This window comes from Eumetopias jubatus, unplaced genomic scaffold (genome assembly GCF_037043125.1).
Source record: "Eumetopias jubatus isolate StellerSeaLion01/CBP00866 unplaced genomic scaffold, mEumJub1_p1.0 scaffold_16, whole genome shotgun sequence".
NCBI lineage: Eukaryota > Metazoa > Chordata > Mammalia > Carnivora > Otariidae > Eumetopias > Eumetopias jubatus.
In genome coordinates this window covers 71718770-71736349 of record NW_028274822.1, presented here as the reverse complement: position 1 = coordinate 71736349, position 17580 = coordinate 71718770, and the positions used below count along the sequence as shown (strand labels likewise).

Here is a 17580-nt window from a genome sequence, read left to right as displayed (position 1 = left end):
AGACATCGCTGAGGTTGAATTCGTAGGACCAGTAGGTGGGCACCTGAAAATGTAAACTGGAATAAAGAACTCAGGAGAGAAAGCACTGAGGGTGGAGTTGGGAAGGTGGCAGAGATAGCGAGGTAGGTTTTCAGTCCTCTGAGATGTGATTTTGGTGGCCTCTTTACCCTCCACGAGGAAATAAACAACCCACGCCAACGGGTTGCACCCAGTGGCGCTTTCGAAAAATTCCTTTTGGTTTTTAAGTCTTTGATCCATGTTCAGAAGTCAGCACCCTTGACAGGGCTGCCATTTGGAGCTAACAGTCCCCGCAGTGTCAGTGGAAGATTTGATTGGGGTGTCTTAGAGGAGAACGGGAGGGTGTGACCGCAGAGGACGGAGAGAGCGCCTGGCATGATGTATGGCCCAGGGCGCAGGGCCTGACAGCCTCAAGGGGACCCGGAGCAGCGGGTGTGTTTGAGGCTTACATAGTTCAGATTTCTGCATGCCTGCAGACACACTCTTGACATGCCTCTCCTGGCATGTGGCTCCTTCACAGCATAAGCCTCCTGTCTGGTCACGGCCGCTTCCTCCTCACCAGGGCTGCAAAGGGCCAGGCTTGGGCATCTCCTACTTCTGCTGTTCTCGGTTCCCGTTCCTGAGCCTCCCACATCCCACCGGCCCTCCCAGGCCACCTCTTCTCTCTAGCTACCCATGACCATCCCTCCATTCTTTCCACCATACCCCTTAGTCTTTGCGTTGTGGATGTTCGGCATTTAAGGGCATTTAGCTTTGCCTGAATCTCGTTGACTTTAGGTTTTTTCTCTCATGCATGTATTACATGCATTCTAACTAACTTAGCATTTCTCTAAATGTGTCCCCATGAAGTAGCATGATCGTAGTATAAACAAATAGGCTTATAATCAAAGGGTTGGAAATCCTGGTGTTTGCAAAGGTTGAAAACCCCTAGGCTTCTGCAGAGCTTTAATTTCCAAAAGCAAATCCTGAATCCCTTATGGAGCGTTCTTCAGTGTAGTCACTTGTACAAGAACCTGTTTTTAATCTCTCAGGGTCAGCATCCTGCAGGACATGGTTTCCAGAAGGGCTGCTGTAATTGGCTTAGGCTCTGGGAGGGTGGCAACCCCATTGTCCTCCCTGTGGGTCCCCACGTTAGCTGAGCGCAGTCATATCTGAGTAAACTCTTGGGACATTTTTAAAAAAACTTTTTTATTGTTGGAGAAATTTCTATAAAATTCACCATTTAAATCATTTTAAGGTATACAATTCAGAGGCATTTAGTATATTCACAATGTGCATCCCTCACCGTCCTCTGATTCCAGAACACTTTCGTTACCCCAAAAGGAAACCCTGGACCCAATAAGCATTCACTCCCCAGCAACCACAAATCTGCTTTCTGTTCCTATGAATTTGCCTATTCTGGACAATCTCCTATCAGTGGAACCGTAGAAACCAGGTCTTAGACCTGCACCATACCTCAGCTCCCCCAGTGTAGCTCTCTTTCATGGGCCAAACTTCATTCATGTGTAAGTAACAAAAAGCAACTCTCCACCTGGAAACCTTCAAGTCATGTGGCCGGGTTAAAAATACCCATGGAATACTGCAGAAAAGGGTCAGCAATGTGTTTGCCATTGCCATGATTGGGCCTGGGATTTCAGGAAGCCGACTTGAGCCGGGCAGGGAGCCCCTTCCTGGTGGTGGAGGCGACGGGGCTGCTGGTACAATTGGCTTATCACTCTCACCCATTTCCTCTCCAGTCAGAGGTCTGCATTTCAGGCTGCTCATCATTTAATAAACTACCAAACATGTTAGAGTGGCCTGGGTTCTTCAGGGCGGAATCTTCATTTGTCCTTTGGGCACAATCATCAAGCCTGAGGACTCAGGCAAAAATTGGATATCCCGGGGCTCTCTGTCTCATGCATTGGAATTCACAGGGATAGATTATTCCTCACCCACTAGAGAGAGCTGCTGGCCACCCCCTTGTAGCACCCTGTGCCCACCTGCCTCATGGGCTTGTGCAACCCCCTCCTGTCGGTCCTTTGAATTGCCAAGATTGTCTCGTCTCTGGGCTGCACCCTTCACTCCTCCACTCTTGATGCCTCTCGAGGCTGGGCACACCACTGTGCACTCTTCTGCCCAAGAACCTGTGGTAATTGTCTTGGTGTTGAAACACCTTTCTAGTTTTAGCCTGTCTCTCTCCTTCTCGATGTAGACTGTGGTCCTTCATACTTACCAGACTGGTCTTGCTCCTCTGCCCCGCCGCCCCCCCCCCCCCCGGCCCCAGCCTCTAGCTTCTCCTCCCCAGGCTTGGAACCACTGCCTGCTCTCTCTCCTTTTTCCTTGACCAATGTGACTCTTCCTTGAAGCTCATCTCACAGCTCAGCACTCGCACAGGGCTTCCCTGAACATTCTAGCCACTCTTGCTGCCCACACTACATTTGTGTTGCAACTCTAGTACCACAGAATTAGAGCTGGCAACGTTTTTTCTTAAAGATTTAATCACTTGGTCTTTCCCTCCCAGTCAGATGACTAGCTCTTGGAGGAAGGGACAACGGTAAAGTTAAGCAAGTGGAGTGGGAAGGCGTCAGACTGTGAATCTGGGGGCCAGGTCAGGTCACCTGTGGGGGCGGCCACTCGCTGGCTCTGTTGTCCTGGAAAAGCTACTTCTCTTGAACTTCTGTTCTCATCTATAAAATGAGTAGGGGACAAAGAGTGTTTTAGTTTCCTATTTGCTGCTCTAAGAAGTTACCATAAACTTAGTGGCTTAAAGCAGCACGAATTTATTCTCTTAGCATTCTGGAGGTCAGAAGTCGAAAATGGAAAAAGGTGACATTCCTCCTGGAAGCTCTAGGGAGAGTCTGTTTCTTGTCTTTTCCAGCTTTTGGAGGCCAGCCTTGGAGGATATCATTCTGTCAACCACAGCGGGTTCTTAGGTCTCTTGTGTCTCTACACATTTCTTCCAGTATGTACAGTTTAGCACTGTGCTAGACTCGTTAATTTCTTGACCGGTTAGTTTATCTCTGAGGATTTCCTCTTCTCAGATTGTTACTGGGGATTCCAGGGCCCGATAAGACTCAGTGATAGAGCTGTGAGCACAGACTTTAGGATTGTTCTTACACTTCTACCGACTGCACTTTAGCAAAAATTTGATGATGCTCTTCTTCCTATTTTTGATTTCCTGCTTTGCCTGTTTTGAAAAAATCCTCAAAGAATTTTACCTGTTCCCCAGTAGCCAGGGGTGGCCTTTTAAACAGCTTGTTAATTATACTGGTGATTCTGCCGTATGTCTGTTGGTCTTTCCATAAATTCCTGAATGTGTTTCCAGGTCCTCTTGCATAACTTGCCATAGATGTGTCTTTAAGGATTAGAAGCCAAATAGCCTAGGATAACTAACCTAGCTAATTTTCATCTGTAATTACTACTAAATATCATGGTATTTCACAGGAATTCAGATAGGCATTTATATGGGAGTTAGGTGATTTTTCTTGCCCTTGATCCCATTGGCTGGTGTCCGCTTTGGGTGACCACCACTTAGAAAGCAGTGAGAAAGCGGGGTGCCCAGCTGGCTCAGAGAAGCATGCGTCTCTTGATCTCGGGGTCATGGGTTTGTGCCCCACATTCAATATAGAGATGACTTAAATAAGTAAATAAACTTAAAAAAAAAAAGGCAGTGAGAAAACATCTGTAAAATCCAACCCCCATTTAATTTTAAGTTTGTTTCTTTTTAAGCTTTTATTTATTTGACAGAGAGAGAGAGGACAAGGTGGGGGGTGGCAGAGGGAGAGGGAGAAGCAGGCTTTCTGCTGAGCAAGGAGCCCGCTGAGGGACTTGATCCCAGGACCCTGGGATCATGACCTGAGCCGAAGGCAGCCGCTTAACTGACGGAGCCACCCGGGTATCCCTAATTTTAGGTTTTGAGATGACTTTTCACTCTTGAGTCTGAGACACTTACAGTGTGGGTCAAGCACACCTGTGGCCTATATATTGAAGCTTTCTTCCTGCTTTGTCTCCTAGATGCACCCACTGGGCTTGTGTAATAACAACGATGAAGAGGACTTGTATGAATACGGCTGGGTAGGTGTGGTGAAGCTGGAACAGCCAGAGTTGGACCCGAAACCATGCCTCACTGTCCTGGGCAAGGTAAGCAAGTGCCAGGAGGTCTGGGACCGTCCTCAGTAATTAAACACACTCTTACTTGTGTAGCAGACTATATGGATATTCACATTAAGTAGGATAACTAAAATCTAAACAGCCTCATGTTAGTTCAGGGTAGCTCTGCCTCTCAACGAGCTCAGGTCCATTAAGTTTTGCTGCCAAGTAAGTTATGGAAAAACTTCTGGGTTTTAGAGCTTTTTTGGTTTCAGAATGGCAGACAGCAATTATGGTCCTATATTAGAACTTACCTCATAGGATGGTTAGGAGGTGAGATGAGATGCGAACAGCCAGCAGAGTAAGCTCTCAAAAAATGTTTGCTGCCATTGGCTGCTGTCATCCCATTTGGACTAAAAAAGACTTGTGAGCCAAGAGGGGTCAGCATTATCTCTGGCTGCAGTGTTAAGATAGAAATAAATTTATTTTGGGAAACTATCCATCAATGATCTTAAAATATGACAGATGGCAATCTGTTTTAAACTGGATCATTTTGTTAAAGAGAAAGGTTTGGAGAAAGTTATGAGAATTTTAGTTGGAGAAAAGGCGGTATCTCTTAAGGATAGTGTTATTGCCTGGATTATTTATTTATTTTTAATAATCTCAGAAGCTGCTGCCTAGGTACCATGGGCAGACGGCTGGGGAAAAAAACAGTCCTGGTTCCTGACCTCTTGGGGATCCAGGCAAGAGAAGAGGTGGTTTTGATGCAGGGTGCTTGACGGGGAAGCTTTCTCAGACTTGAAGATGTCCCAACCAGTCTCCTGAAAGACTGGGTCCAGGAGACTGTTAAGGGTCTAATCTGTGATTTTCATGTCCCACTTGTCTTCTGAAGCTTCTGAGCGCTTGTCAGGTTCTCCTGCTCTTTTATAGCGGGGGGTGGGTGGGGAAACCAACCCAGGAAACCAAACAGGGACAGTTCATGAAGTCAAATCAAGGTGTTTTAGGTGGCCCAGACCCTGATACTTCATCGTTTAAATCGTTGGCCAGAGCTGCTTGATGATGCTAGGAGAGCAGCGACCTCTTTGAGAATACTTCAGTGTTTTCCTAGGAGGAATGCCAGCTACGTCCAAAGGTTAGGAACACTGCTTTCCTTGCAGGTAGTACGCTCCTCATATAATATTTTCTCCTGTGCTTCAGCTGCTGCTCTGCAGGGCTCAGCAACTTGGCCTAATTTGCTTTGCCCCCAGCCAGTGGAGTTCCACTGTTGCATCTGTTGTGTCTGTAAGTGGGTTGGAACAGGGCTCCCAGGGACACCCAGTTGTTCCTTCCTCCACCTGGAACAACCATGTAGTGGTTTTACTTGAAGAGTTTTGTATGGTTTGGCCTGCTAGCTTGCAAAGCCAGGGGGAATAAAAACCCTAGACATATATTGAATCATTAAGTACTTCTTGGGTTTATTCATTCACCAAATATTTATCGAATGCAGAAGCTAAGCGTGTGGTTCTACCTGCTTGCAGGCAACAGCCCATTCCCCCCACCACGTTTCTGTTTGGAAAGGCTCTGTGGTGTCCAGGCGGTATTTACACATGGTTAGTTACTGAAATTTGGCTTAACACCTGAATAAAATCATTAGCAAAACTCTTGGGCCAGACAAAGCAAGACAGTTCCACATTTGTTTAGAGCCTGGGTCTGTACAGGAGGTGTGATGACTCATGCATCTCTCTCTCTCTCTCTCCCCCCTTCCTTTTTTTCTTTCTCCCTTCCTTCCTTCCTCTTTCTTTTCCTTTCTGATTTTAAAGTGTAATTGTTCTCAGCTTTGATTTTATTAGCTTTGCTAACTGCGCTTTTCTTTTTTTTAGCCCCTAGCAAGAGACTAGGATAAAGAAACGCAAAGTGAGCCTTGTGGGCAGCCCTAACTCCTGCAGATAGCATGCTTTTCTCTCATTTCTTTGCTCTCAGTGGCTATGGCAAGAAGGCGATGGGCAGTGGAAAGAAGCACAAAGGCAAGAAACTGCAGCCAAGTCAATGTGGGAGTGGGAGGAGGGACTCCTCCATATAGATGTTGAGACTTGCTGAAAACCATCGAAGGGAAGACTCTGTCAGGCATTCAGAAAAGCCTGTGGGAGAAGGGGGGGGTAGGGCCAGACCCAGACCCCCTCTCCCTCCTCCACCCTCTACCCCCCCATCACCTACCCGCCCACAGAAAATGCCATGGGGCGAAATGTTGAAATAAGAGAGGAATGTCCTAAATTAAAAAAACTGTAAATGCCTCTCTAGGAGTTCAAATAAAGTTTCATTTTAAAAGCAAAAGACATAAACTCATCACCTTGGTTTATTACTGAATGCTTTTGAACTCCTCAGAAGGGAACACTATAACTCATGAGAGAAAAATGATTTATGATCCCCTCCTCATAATCTTTTCAATCCTGCAGGAGGCAGGGCAGACAGTAGGATCAGCTAGGGAGGCAGAGTAGGGGTGAGAGGGAGCCCCCCACAGGGAAATAGCCAGCCAGGGCACCAGGCCAGGCCCTGCATCACACCAAGCGTGGAACAAATCTCTTGGCTTTCTGGTCCTCTCTTTTTCGCTTCATGTTAAGATGCTGTTATGGCCTCCTTACTCTTCCAATATTTTCAGCTTCTGTGTCATTTAAAATCTTCCCTTGAGATTCTAGTTTGGGGAGATTCCCTTTGCAGCATTGAAAGGCAGACTGGGTTACCTGTGACAGTTTAAGTACTAAGAAATTAGAATAAAACTGACATTTCTGAGGAGCTTGCTAACTGAAAGTAAGAGTCTTAAACCATCCCCAAAGTGCAGGAATTTATGTTTGTCCTGGGCATTTTAACCCTTCAATTCAAACAGTGTTTATTAAGCATCTTATGGGACAGGAAAGAAGTTTGAAGGTTGGCTTTACTAGCTTCAGTTCCTATGACCCGTCCACATCATGGAGGGTCTCATGGCAGGAACACACAGGATGTGCTGGAGTTTCTAACAAAGCCTGCCTGGCCCAGATTCCATAAATGGAGGCAGAATAAACGTCTTCTCCCCCTCATCCCATGTTGGAGTGGAGCCTTAGGGAGGGTTTTGAAAGGCGGGTCAACAGGCATGGACTGGCTCATTCTGGTGCTTAGGAGGACAGTGTGAGGAAATGCATGAAAAGACAAGAAAGGCAGGGGATTTCAGGTCACTGAGACCCAGCTCTGGCAGAGTGACCTCTGAAAGATCCCATCAGTTGGGGGGCCCTTGTGCTCCTCCTTGGGGCTGGTGCTGCCCTTGTCATCACGTCAGGAGTCCCACAAGATGTTTGTGGAGAACTTACCACAGAGCCTGGCTTGTGATAAACGCCTGACGGGAACGTAAAAGCAGCCGTCATGTGTTGGGTGCTCGCTGAGCACTAGAAGCTTTCCAGGCAGCATCTGTCATTGTCAGACTGACTCTGGGATCGTGTCCAGATTCCCATTTTACAACGAGGAAATCGAGTCCCAGAGACATTCTCTACGTAACCTAAGATCAAACAGCTGCCAGGTAGCCGACCTGAGATCTGAGAAAAAGACGGTTCTACTGCCTCATCCGTGTTAGTTTCTTCCCCTTGCCCCCTTTTGTCTTCAACCAGTTTGTAGATAAAAATCGGGTGCTTTTTAGTAGCCCACTGGCTTGGTTAGGACTGTTGGTTGCACTTAACAGAGACCCAGCTTGAACTGTGTTGAGCCAAAAGGGGATTTGCTCTTGAGGCTCCTGGCTGGCATCGGGGAACCCATGAGAGGTGCGGCTGCTGTTCTAGAACAGCCGACTCTGGGGCTTAGTGCCAGTGGCCCCTCCCCGAGTCTTCTGTATATCTGCTTTTACTTCCTCTCTCTCTCTCCACCTGCTTGGTAGGAGACATAGCCCCCCACTATATCTGGGCCTGACACTCTCTTGGTTTCGAGCCTGAAGGATTCCAGTAAAGGGATTTGTTGGCCCCTCTTGGATTCGGTGGTCACTTTTAGTCTGGTCAGCTGTGATCTAGGGCTGGGAATGCACAGAACTTAGCTTCCTGCCCAGCCATGTGTGGGGAGTGGGAGGTAGAAGTGCTCTCCAGAAGAAAGCTGGTGGGGGCCAGTGCTGGGCTACCCAGTTGTAGTTACCAAGTCATATATGGGATCGTTAGCTGGTAGGTGATGTCCTCAGTTTATCCCGAGTCATTCCAAGGGGCCCCGATGGGAGGGGACTTCTCTGGCGCATGTGTACTGTGAAGAGTTCGTTCCTCTCCTTGCCCTGAGCCGAGGCCCAATCCCTGGTCCAGACACTAATTGTGAGGAGAGGTGAATCTATGGGGCTGGAGGGGTCAGGTGAGTTTTACAGAGGGGGACTGTCTGAGTCTGGGAGAGATGGGGGAGTAAGCTCCAGGAACAGGGCAGAAAGAAAGGAAGCAAGAACTTCTTCAAGGGACATTGAAAGTTGCTGGGGAAGGAAGAGGCTTTCAGGTTAAGGAGTGTAGTCTTCATTCCCTAGGCTGGTTGGAGAGGGAAGGATCAGGTTACTCTTCGCTGTTGGGTGTTTCTGGGAAGTGAGTGGTGCCCAGACGTCACTTCTCTTCAGTGGTTTGGTGACATTCAAGCCAGTGGCATTGCTGAGGACACCTCGTGTTTGCCATCATATTTCCCCAGTCTGTTCATCTGCTCTTTTTCTGTTTTCACATTTAGGCAAATGTGACATGTAGAGGCAGTGTGGCCGATGGTGTGTGTCAGGATGGAAAACTGCTCTGGTCTATAATCCCGGCTCTCCCAGTAGGCAGCAGGACACCCAGAAGGAGAGGTTGGCAAAGGATTGAACCCTGACGTTCGCTCCACCAACCCACATCCAGCCCCCAGAGTGTCTTTGTAACTGTTTCGTAAAGAATGAATAAAGACCCTAGAAGCCAAAATGACTGGAAAGTTAGAAAACAGAGTCAAAGGAACTTAATTTTCTCAGGGTGGTTGGGAGGAGAAGGAGCCTATAATGGTTAAGACTTGGGTTTAGACATCAGACTAACTTGAATTGAAGCGCCAGTTCCAACCCTTTAACCCTTGTGACCTGGAACAGTCCCTAGGCCCCTCGGCATGTTTCCACGTCCTGGGTGGGAACAGCACCTAAAGGAGACTGTGCATGTCAAGTGCTGGTCATGGTACGACTGGAAACACTAAATAAAATATAAGCCCTCGTGGCCCATCCTCTCCCTCCCATTTCTTTTGGTGCTCGAAATGCTATTACTTAAATAGTCAACAATGGTTGCCAGGGGCTGCGGAGAGGGGAGGGCGGGGGGTTCGGCGGGGACAGAGTTTCGGGAAGAAGATGAGAAAGTTCTGGAGGTGGACAGTGGTGATGGTTGCACAAATCTGAATGCACTTAATGCCACTAAACTGTACACTTAAGAAGAATTAAAATGGTAAGTTTCGTGTTATGTATATTTTCCCACGGTAAAGAAAAAGTGGTATTACATAAAGCATTTCACAGTATATGAAGTTTGATGGCAGTGGGTATAGAAAAAGGAAGCATTTGGCTCCTGAAGTGATGGCGCATAATCCCACCGTGAGTGATGATTGCTTCTGCTGGCTCCTGGGGGAAAGCAAACCCCGCGTCCTTTAAGACAGGTTATAGAGGATCCAGGAGCAGTGAGGACAGAGACCAGATCCCCCTTTGGACATCAGGCTACCCTCAGGAAGATTTCTTCCAAAGAGCGACTCCCTCAATAGAGAATTCAGGAGAAAACAGATTTCTTTGTATTCTCTTTTCACGCCGTAGCAGAAAGCAGGAAAATGACACTAACTGCAATCCAAAGATGTTTGAGTTTCTTCACCAAATATTAAGCAGAACCTGATGTATAATACAGTGATAGTCAGTAGTTGGTGCTTAATGGACAAGGAATAATCCAGAAAGGGCACCATCACCCCATGACGATGAATGGCCAGCCTTTCTGCACCGGGGCTTTTCTTTTCTGGGCATTGTTTCTCTGGGTTCTCTGGTAAAAAGCTGATAAAAATCATGGCATGGTATAGGTGTTGATCTAGCACGACAGCTCTCACCGTGTGGTCAGGGGACCCTTAGGGATTCCCACAGATGGTCCCACAAGACCGGAGCTGTTTTCATAATAACACCAAGATGTCACTTGCCGAATCACTCATTCCCTCACAAGTGTATGGTGGGATTCTCCAGAGGCATCGTTTTGTGTGGTGACGTCATTGTTCTGTCAGCTAAGGGAACATGTGCTCGTATATTCTGTGTTTTAAGGATTTCTCAGTTTTGGGGCACCTGGCTGACTTAGTTGGTAGAGCATGTGACTCTTGATCTCAGGATGGTAAGTTTGAGCCCCACATTGGGTGTAAAGTTTACTTAAAAATAAATATTTCTCGGTTTTAATTCTTAATACGGTAAATATCAGTAGATATTACCCACAGAAACAGAAGTTCTTTGGGGTTCTTAATTTTTAAGAATCTAAGAGGAGATCAGAGATTTGAGTGCACTGACCTAGCATGACATCCCCACTGTAAGATCATCTAGAGCTTGGCTGAAGGAAAAGCCCTGTTATAAGGTTAGCAGAAGGGCACTTGATCTCAGGGTCATGGAATTGAGACCCGCATTGGACTCCGTGTTTGGTGTGGAGCCTGCTTGGAATTCTCCCTCTCCTCTCCCTCTGCCCACCCCCAACCCCTGCTTGCTTTCGCTCTCCAAAAAAAAAAAAAAAAAAATATATATATATATATATATATACACACACATATATAAAGTTAGTAGAAATGAGCCGTAACTGAGGATGATGCAGGAACAGAGGTGAACGTGTTGTCATGAAATTATTCTGTAGTATCCGAGTCAAAAGAGTGTTGGTTCTGAAGTTTAAATAATTTGAATAAAACTGATGGGTTGCCGATTTCCATATTTAATAAAAAATAACTGAACAATGAATTTAAAGAACTTAAGTAAAAAAGATCTTACTATTTTGAGACTTGCACTGGGATATAACCTTCAGCCTTGACCTTCGATAACAGGGCTTAATTAGATGGGCCTTTGCTTAAGGCAAAAACGTGTGGGAACTTGGATCAGACTGCAGAGTTAAGAGCCTGTAAGGAAGGGTGGGTGTGTGTGTGTGTTTGTGTGTGTTTTGGGGGGGTTCTTATCCTTCAGCCTGTGTGGGAACTTGGATCAGACTGCAGTTAAGAGTCTATAAGGGGTGTGTGTGTGTGTGTGTTGGGAGTTAAGAGCCTATAAGGGGGTGTGTGTGTGTGTGTGTGTGTTGGGATTTAAGCCTGTAGGGGTGTGTGTGTGTGTGTGTGTGTGTGTGTGTGTGTTGGGAGTTAAGAGCCTATAAGGGTGTGTGTGTGTGTGTGTGTGTGTGTGTGTGTGTGTGTGTGTTGGGATTTGAGCCTGTAGGGGTGTGTGTGTGTGTATTGGGAGTTAAGAGCCTATAAGGGTGTGTGTGTGTGTGTGTGTGTGTGTGTGTGTGTGTCTCGGGGGGGGGGTCTTATCCTTCAGCCTGCCTTTCTCGTTGGGGTTTTTTGTCACAGACATGCATTTCCTCAGGTACCTGAGTGCCCTGGTCCATAGGCCAAGCCCCGCTTAGCACTCTTGTGTGAGGTTCCCGTCTCCAGCGGGATGGTAGGACTGGGGTCTGACTCACTATGGAGAAGGGGAGAAGGCAGCCGGTTACAGGCATTGGCCTCCTCCAGTTAGGGAAGCACATGGGGCACTGTGACCACAGCACATTGCCAGGGTATCCCTGGGGAGCACCCTGTGCTTGGGGACACTTACCTGTGTCAGACCTTCTCAGAGCATGTTATCGGAGTCCTTTTATTGCAGTGGTTCTCACCTGGAGGTGTGCCCTCCCAGGAGGGATTGGGGATAGGGTTTGGGGGTGCTACTGGCATCTAGTGGATAGAAGCCAAGGATGCTGCTCAACATCCTACAATGCCCAGGACAGCCCCCCCTCAACAAAGAACCATCTGGCCCCAAATGTCAGTAGTGTCACAGATGAGACACCCTGTCTTATGATGGACAGATTTTCTCTCCCTAAGAAGGACTTAAATTCCACTTCTCCTTCCTTTCCTTCCCTGCCCTGTTGCCCTCCAGTATAATGACAGGTTCATGGTAGCCTTTGTGGTATGTTCTGGTGAAGTGCGTGTTCAGTGTTCGAGCATGTTCGTGTTTCCACATGAGGAATGCAGAGAGCCCTGATCTTGAAGCCGTATGGCCTAGGTGTAAATGGTGCTTCTTCCAGTGCAGTTGTAGCTGGGTAACTTTGGGCCAGTTAAATCTCTCTTTGCCTCCATTTCTCCATATCCGCCTCTGTCAAGATAATTGTGATGATTAAAAAAATGATGTATGTCAAGTTTTTGGAATGTGTGAATTCCCCACAAGTATCAGTTTCCTTCCTTCTCTAAACTTGCTCCTACCAAGCGGATGAAAGCCCTTTTTCTAAGGTGAGCTGAGGTGGGTTTGTTGTTGGAGAGGAAGTTTGGAAGCCTCTTCGGATTTATTTTAGGGAACACTTGGGTAAATACCTCCCATATTTGGTTAAAAAGGAAAACAGGAAAGGAACTTAGTAAAAGAAATCAGATCAGGAGGAAAAGATTGGCATGATATGAATGGAAAAAGGAAAAACTCAGGGAATACCACCTTTTCTTCTAAGGTCACATATCTGATGTAAAAATCAAACTCTTATTTTGATGCTTTTCTTCTCTACCTAAATCTTCCAGGCACCTCTTAGTTAAAAGGCTATATTAAGCACAGTACCTTTTTTTTTTTTTAAGTAGATCCATGACATTTTCGGCTGTAAAAGGCTAACAAAACCATTATTTGAAATCCACTGAGAGGCTTAAGGGAATTTTGAAGATAGACTGAGTGAATAGAACAAATAATGTGTCTGCCAATCCGAGGAGCACAGGCTTCCCACCTCCCCAGACCCGGGGAAGCCTGGCTCGTGGACACTCCTTCTGGCCCTTGTCCCCTCCAGTTGAACCAGGCTCTCACAAATGAGGCTGTCCTAGGAAACCTGGGGGTGTGGTGTTACTGGCCAGCAGAAAAGCCCATCAAAAATAGCTAATGTTCTTGTCAACCTTTGAGAGGCCATTTTGAAGTATAAAAAAGTTAGAACTCAACATAATAAGTCATTGTAATATGTCTAATACCAGTCCCATGTCGGGTGACCCGAATCTCTCATACCTGGAGATAAGCCCCCAAGTCCCATCTGCTCTCTCTTCTCACAGGGGTCTTGCATGAGCCTGGTCACGTGTGTGAGTTAGCCCAAATAAGCAACAGTGGGCTGTTAGTCACTCGAAAGTGTTTTCTGGCCATGGCCATGGGCATTTCACATCTTGGGGGCTGCCTCGATAGTGGTTGCATGTAACTGGTTTTCTGTCTACCAAGCCCCTGGAAAACCTACACACCAGGTTGGACCATTGCACATTTTAGAGCACTTACATTGCACCTGTGCAGGAGAATGCCCCACTGGGTGCCGAAGCAGGAGGAATGGGAATGTTGACAAGATCCCGGCTGCTAATCTTGGTCACAAGACTATTATAGGCTGCAGACAAATGCAACTTCTTTTCCTTAATCTGTCTTTTATGTTTGTTTTCTTTCCAAAAAGCACTATATTTTATTTGATGAAAGGTACCATTTCTTTTCTGGTGCTCTTGTTTTCCAAATCAGACATTGGATTGTGTTTTCTGACTAATGCTTTTTGTGTTCGGTTTGAAGTTGGAGGCAGTCTAAACAATTCCTTTGGGATACTGAAATGCTTTAAATTCTGCATCATTTTTGCTAGTTATAAAAATAATAAGAATTTCAACACATTCCAGTTGTCCTAAGCACTGTGGGATAAAATAAAAATCTAGTTAGTCTGAAGAACTGGGGCTATTTGTTGGGATTGTATAAAGGCCCTTCACTATTACACATTAACCTAATGCTGATGGATTTTCACAAATGTATCAACTCTTAAATGAACCTCAGAGAAAAGAATGTGAAATATGCAAGGAACTTTTGTTACCTTGGCTTGATTTTCAGAAACCCAATTTTAAAGTCTTTAGCTTGAAAAGCTTTCTTTTTCATCTCTTTATAAACATAGCAGTTTGGTTTTTAAAAGTAAGTTATTTTCTTAGCGTTTTTCCTTTTTTTCAGAGTTTCAATTGATAGAATCTTAACAGCTAATTTAAAAATTATACCCAATAAACCCCTAATTTTAAAAGTATACCCAAAATTATAGCATTAATTTATTTTACTATTTTTTAAACTAACAGAATTTTCTGGTCCCTTTGTCTTCTTTTTTTCAGTATGTAAGCAGTACGATAATTTTGACCACCATTTTTATATTACTAGTGCCAAGCGCATGTAGTAGGCAGTCAGTAAATGTTTGTTGCATGAAACAATTAATTATGGGGAATTTGAAAATAAAAGGGGGGAAAAAAACTTTGTCTCCTTTAACGCAAGTACTCACTTTTAGTTTATGCCCTTCCAGTGTTCTTCTCTGAGCCTGATTTCTAATGTAATTATTATTACTATTATTATTATTTTTTAAATTTTATTTATTTGATAGAGAGAGACACAGCGAGAGAGGGAACACAAGCAGGGGGAGTGGGAGAGGGAGAAGCAGGCCTCCCGCAGAGCGGGGAGCCCAGTGCAGGCTCGATCCTAGGACTCTGGGATCATGACCTGAGCCGAAGGCAGACGCTTAACAACTGAGCCACCCAGGCACCCCTCTAATGTAATTATTATGAAGGTACACACATCTATTTGGCCTTTAGAACTTAATAATATAGTCATTTTACCAATTTGCTATTATTTTCATAACCTGTCATTTTAATGGCTGCTTACTGTGACAGTAGAATATACCATGATCTTTTTGACCATTTACCCCAGGGTTCATTATTTATTTATTTATTTATTTATTTATTTATTTATTTATTTATTTGACAGAGAGAGAGAGTTAGCGAGAGCAGGAACACAAGCAGGGGGAGTGAGAGAGGGAGAAGTAGGCTTCCCGCGGAGCAGGGAGCCCAATGCGGGCTCGATCCCAGGACCCTGGGATCATGACCTGAGCCAAAGGCAGATGCTTAACGGCTGAGCCACCCAGGTGCCCCCAGAGTTCAATATTTAAATCGCTTCTGTTTTATTTTTAATCCTTACAAATAAGCCACACTGAAACCTTTCTTTATGTAGGGTTGGCTTTTTTTTTCCCCCACCTCTTTGAATTATTCCCTTATGGTAGTATTCAAGGAGGAGATTACAGAGCAAGGGATATGAACATTTTTTTATGACTCTTGATGCAAACAGTTACAAATTGCTTTCCTGGAAAGTTCCTCAGTTTACCCTACCAAAAAAAAAGTGAATCATTTTTTACATAAGCAATGCTAATAGCATTGACCATTATCATTAATACATTTTTTTTTAGTAATTTGAAAGATCAAAATAGTACTTTATTGTTTTTATTGGCATGTCCTTGATTATTGGCAAATATTAAACTCTCAGTAAGCTTTTTTCCCATCTACTGATTAAATTTCCTGTCTTGTGAATTTTTTTTTTCTTTTTTCTGTCTTGTGAATTTTCTATTCTGGTCCCTTGCTCATTTATAAGGATGAATATTAATGTAGATTTTTTTGGTAAAATTTTATTTATTTGAGAGAGAGAGAGACAGAGCATGGGGGGGGGGGAGGGAGAGGAAGAAGCAGGCTCCCCGTTGAGCAGGAAGCCTGATAAGGGACTAAATCCCAGGACCTGGGATCAGGACCCTAGCAGAAGGCAGACACTTAACCGACGAGCCACCCAGCCACCCCGATTTTTTGTTTTTTAATAGCGATGTATTCATTCCTTGTCATTTGGAGTATTTCTTAACTGTCCTTTTTATTTTTTTATCTTCATTTGTTTAGCTTTCTTGGCATGCAGGAGTTTAAAAATTTGACATGATCGTGATTCCTTAATGATTTCTTCTCTTGCTGCTAAACTTAATTACTCTGTTCCCTCTCTTGCAAACTTAGAGTCATTTTTGCCTTTTCTCCTTTTTCTATGATCAGTTTTCCTTTTAAGGTATTACATCTTTAAATCACTCAAAATTTATTTTGATGTTTAATATCAGGAAGTGTCTGAGTCTCTCAAAGTTCTTCCAACCCCTTTTAAGTCATTTCCTTCATTTTACGTATCTTCCTTCTTAAAAAAAGTAATATACTCTGTTCTACTGAATTCTAGAGTAGGGTCATATTCTGCGTTATCTACTGTCGAATAAATTCTGTATCCCTTTTTGGGCCAGTACCATACTGTTTTCATTTTTGTTGTTTTAAAATGTATTTCCAGAGCTATATGAAATATGCTTGTGTGAACTCATTGGAAAGAATTCATCGGTAAATCAACAAAGCAGATGCCTGTTTGTGCTATTCTTTAGATGCGGGAATCCTAATTAATCCTCATTCTCTCGCACCCAGTGCATCATATCCCTGCCCCACCTCTGTCAGCCTGGGGAGTTGCTTTCAGAATTTGTGTTCATTGTCATGATTGCCATAACCATGTTTCACTCCGTTCCAGCATGCACACATAATTTTTTTTAAAGATTTTATTTATTTATTTGGCAGAGAGATACAGAGAGAGAGCAAGTAGGCAGAGAGGCAGGCAAGAGGGAGAGGGAGAAGCGATGCGCGGCTCGATCCCAGGACCCAGGGATCATGACCTGAGCCGAAGGCAGCCGCTTAACCGACTGAGCCGCCCAGGCGCCCCAGTTTTTTTTTTTTTTAAAGTAAGCTCCACACCCAATGCAGGGCTCCACTCAGGATCCCGAGATTGGGAGTTGCACGCTCTACAGACTGAGCCAGCCAGGCACCCCAGTGCACACAGAATTTTTTATTAGGAAATGTACACTGTGGTTAAAACCAACTACATAACCTGTTTCAACTTCAGGTTGCCCAAGATTGTTTCACCACCAAAACTCTTCTCTCCAGTTCTGTTCTGGAAATACGCATTCAGATGGACTCTATACAGAAACAGAACAGAAATGACGATCAGGTTGTTCTCACATGAAAGCTTACTCATTTTTTTAAGTGTACAGTTTTTAGTATATTAATAGAGTTGCATAACCATCACCACCATCAATTTTAGTATTTTCATATTCTTTGTATATCATAGATACAAGTCCGTTATCAAATATATGATTTTCATCATCCCCAGAAGAAACCCCTTACCCTTTTGCAGTCATTTCCCTTTCCTTCTGGACATTTCTTACCAGTGGAATCATTCAGTATGTAGTCTTTGGTGTCTGGTGTCTTTCACTCAGCATTCTGTTGTCAGGGTCCTTCCATGCTGCAGCATGCATCAGTATGTCATTTAAAAAAAAAAAAAAGATTTATTTGTTTGAGAGAGAGTGCACATACAAGCGGGGGGAGGGGCATTGGGAGAGGGAGAAGCAGACTCCCTGCTAAGCAGGGAGCCCCAAGCGGGGTGATCCCAGGACCCTTGGATCATGACCCAAGCCAAAGGCAGACACTCAACTGACTAAAGCCACCCAGGCG

The 17580-nt window shown here is 44.9% G+C and overlaps 1 protein-coding gene across 1 annotated transcript in view; it reads left to right on the top strand.

Moving 5' to 3' along the window:
* The window catches only part of ZNRF3 (zinc and ring finger 3), a 148638-nt gene that overhangs the window by 86793 nt on the left and 44265 nt on the right, over positions 1–17580 (top strand). Inside the window, exon 2 of the mRNA XM_088019452.1 lies at positions 4012–4137. Within this exon, the coding sequence (XP_087875578.1) occupies positions 4012–4137 (126 nt within the window). The remainder of the gene's footprint in view (positions 1–4011; positions 4138–17580) is intronic.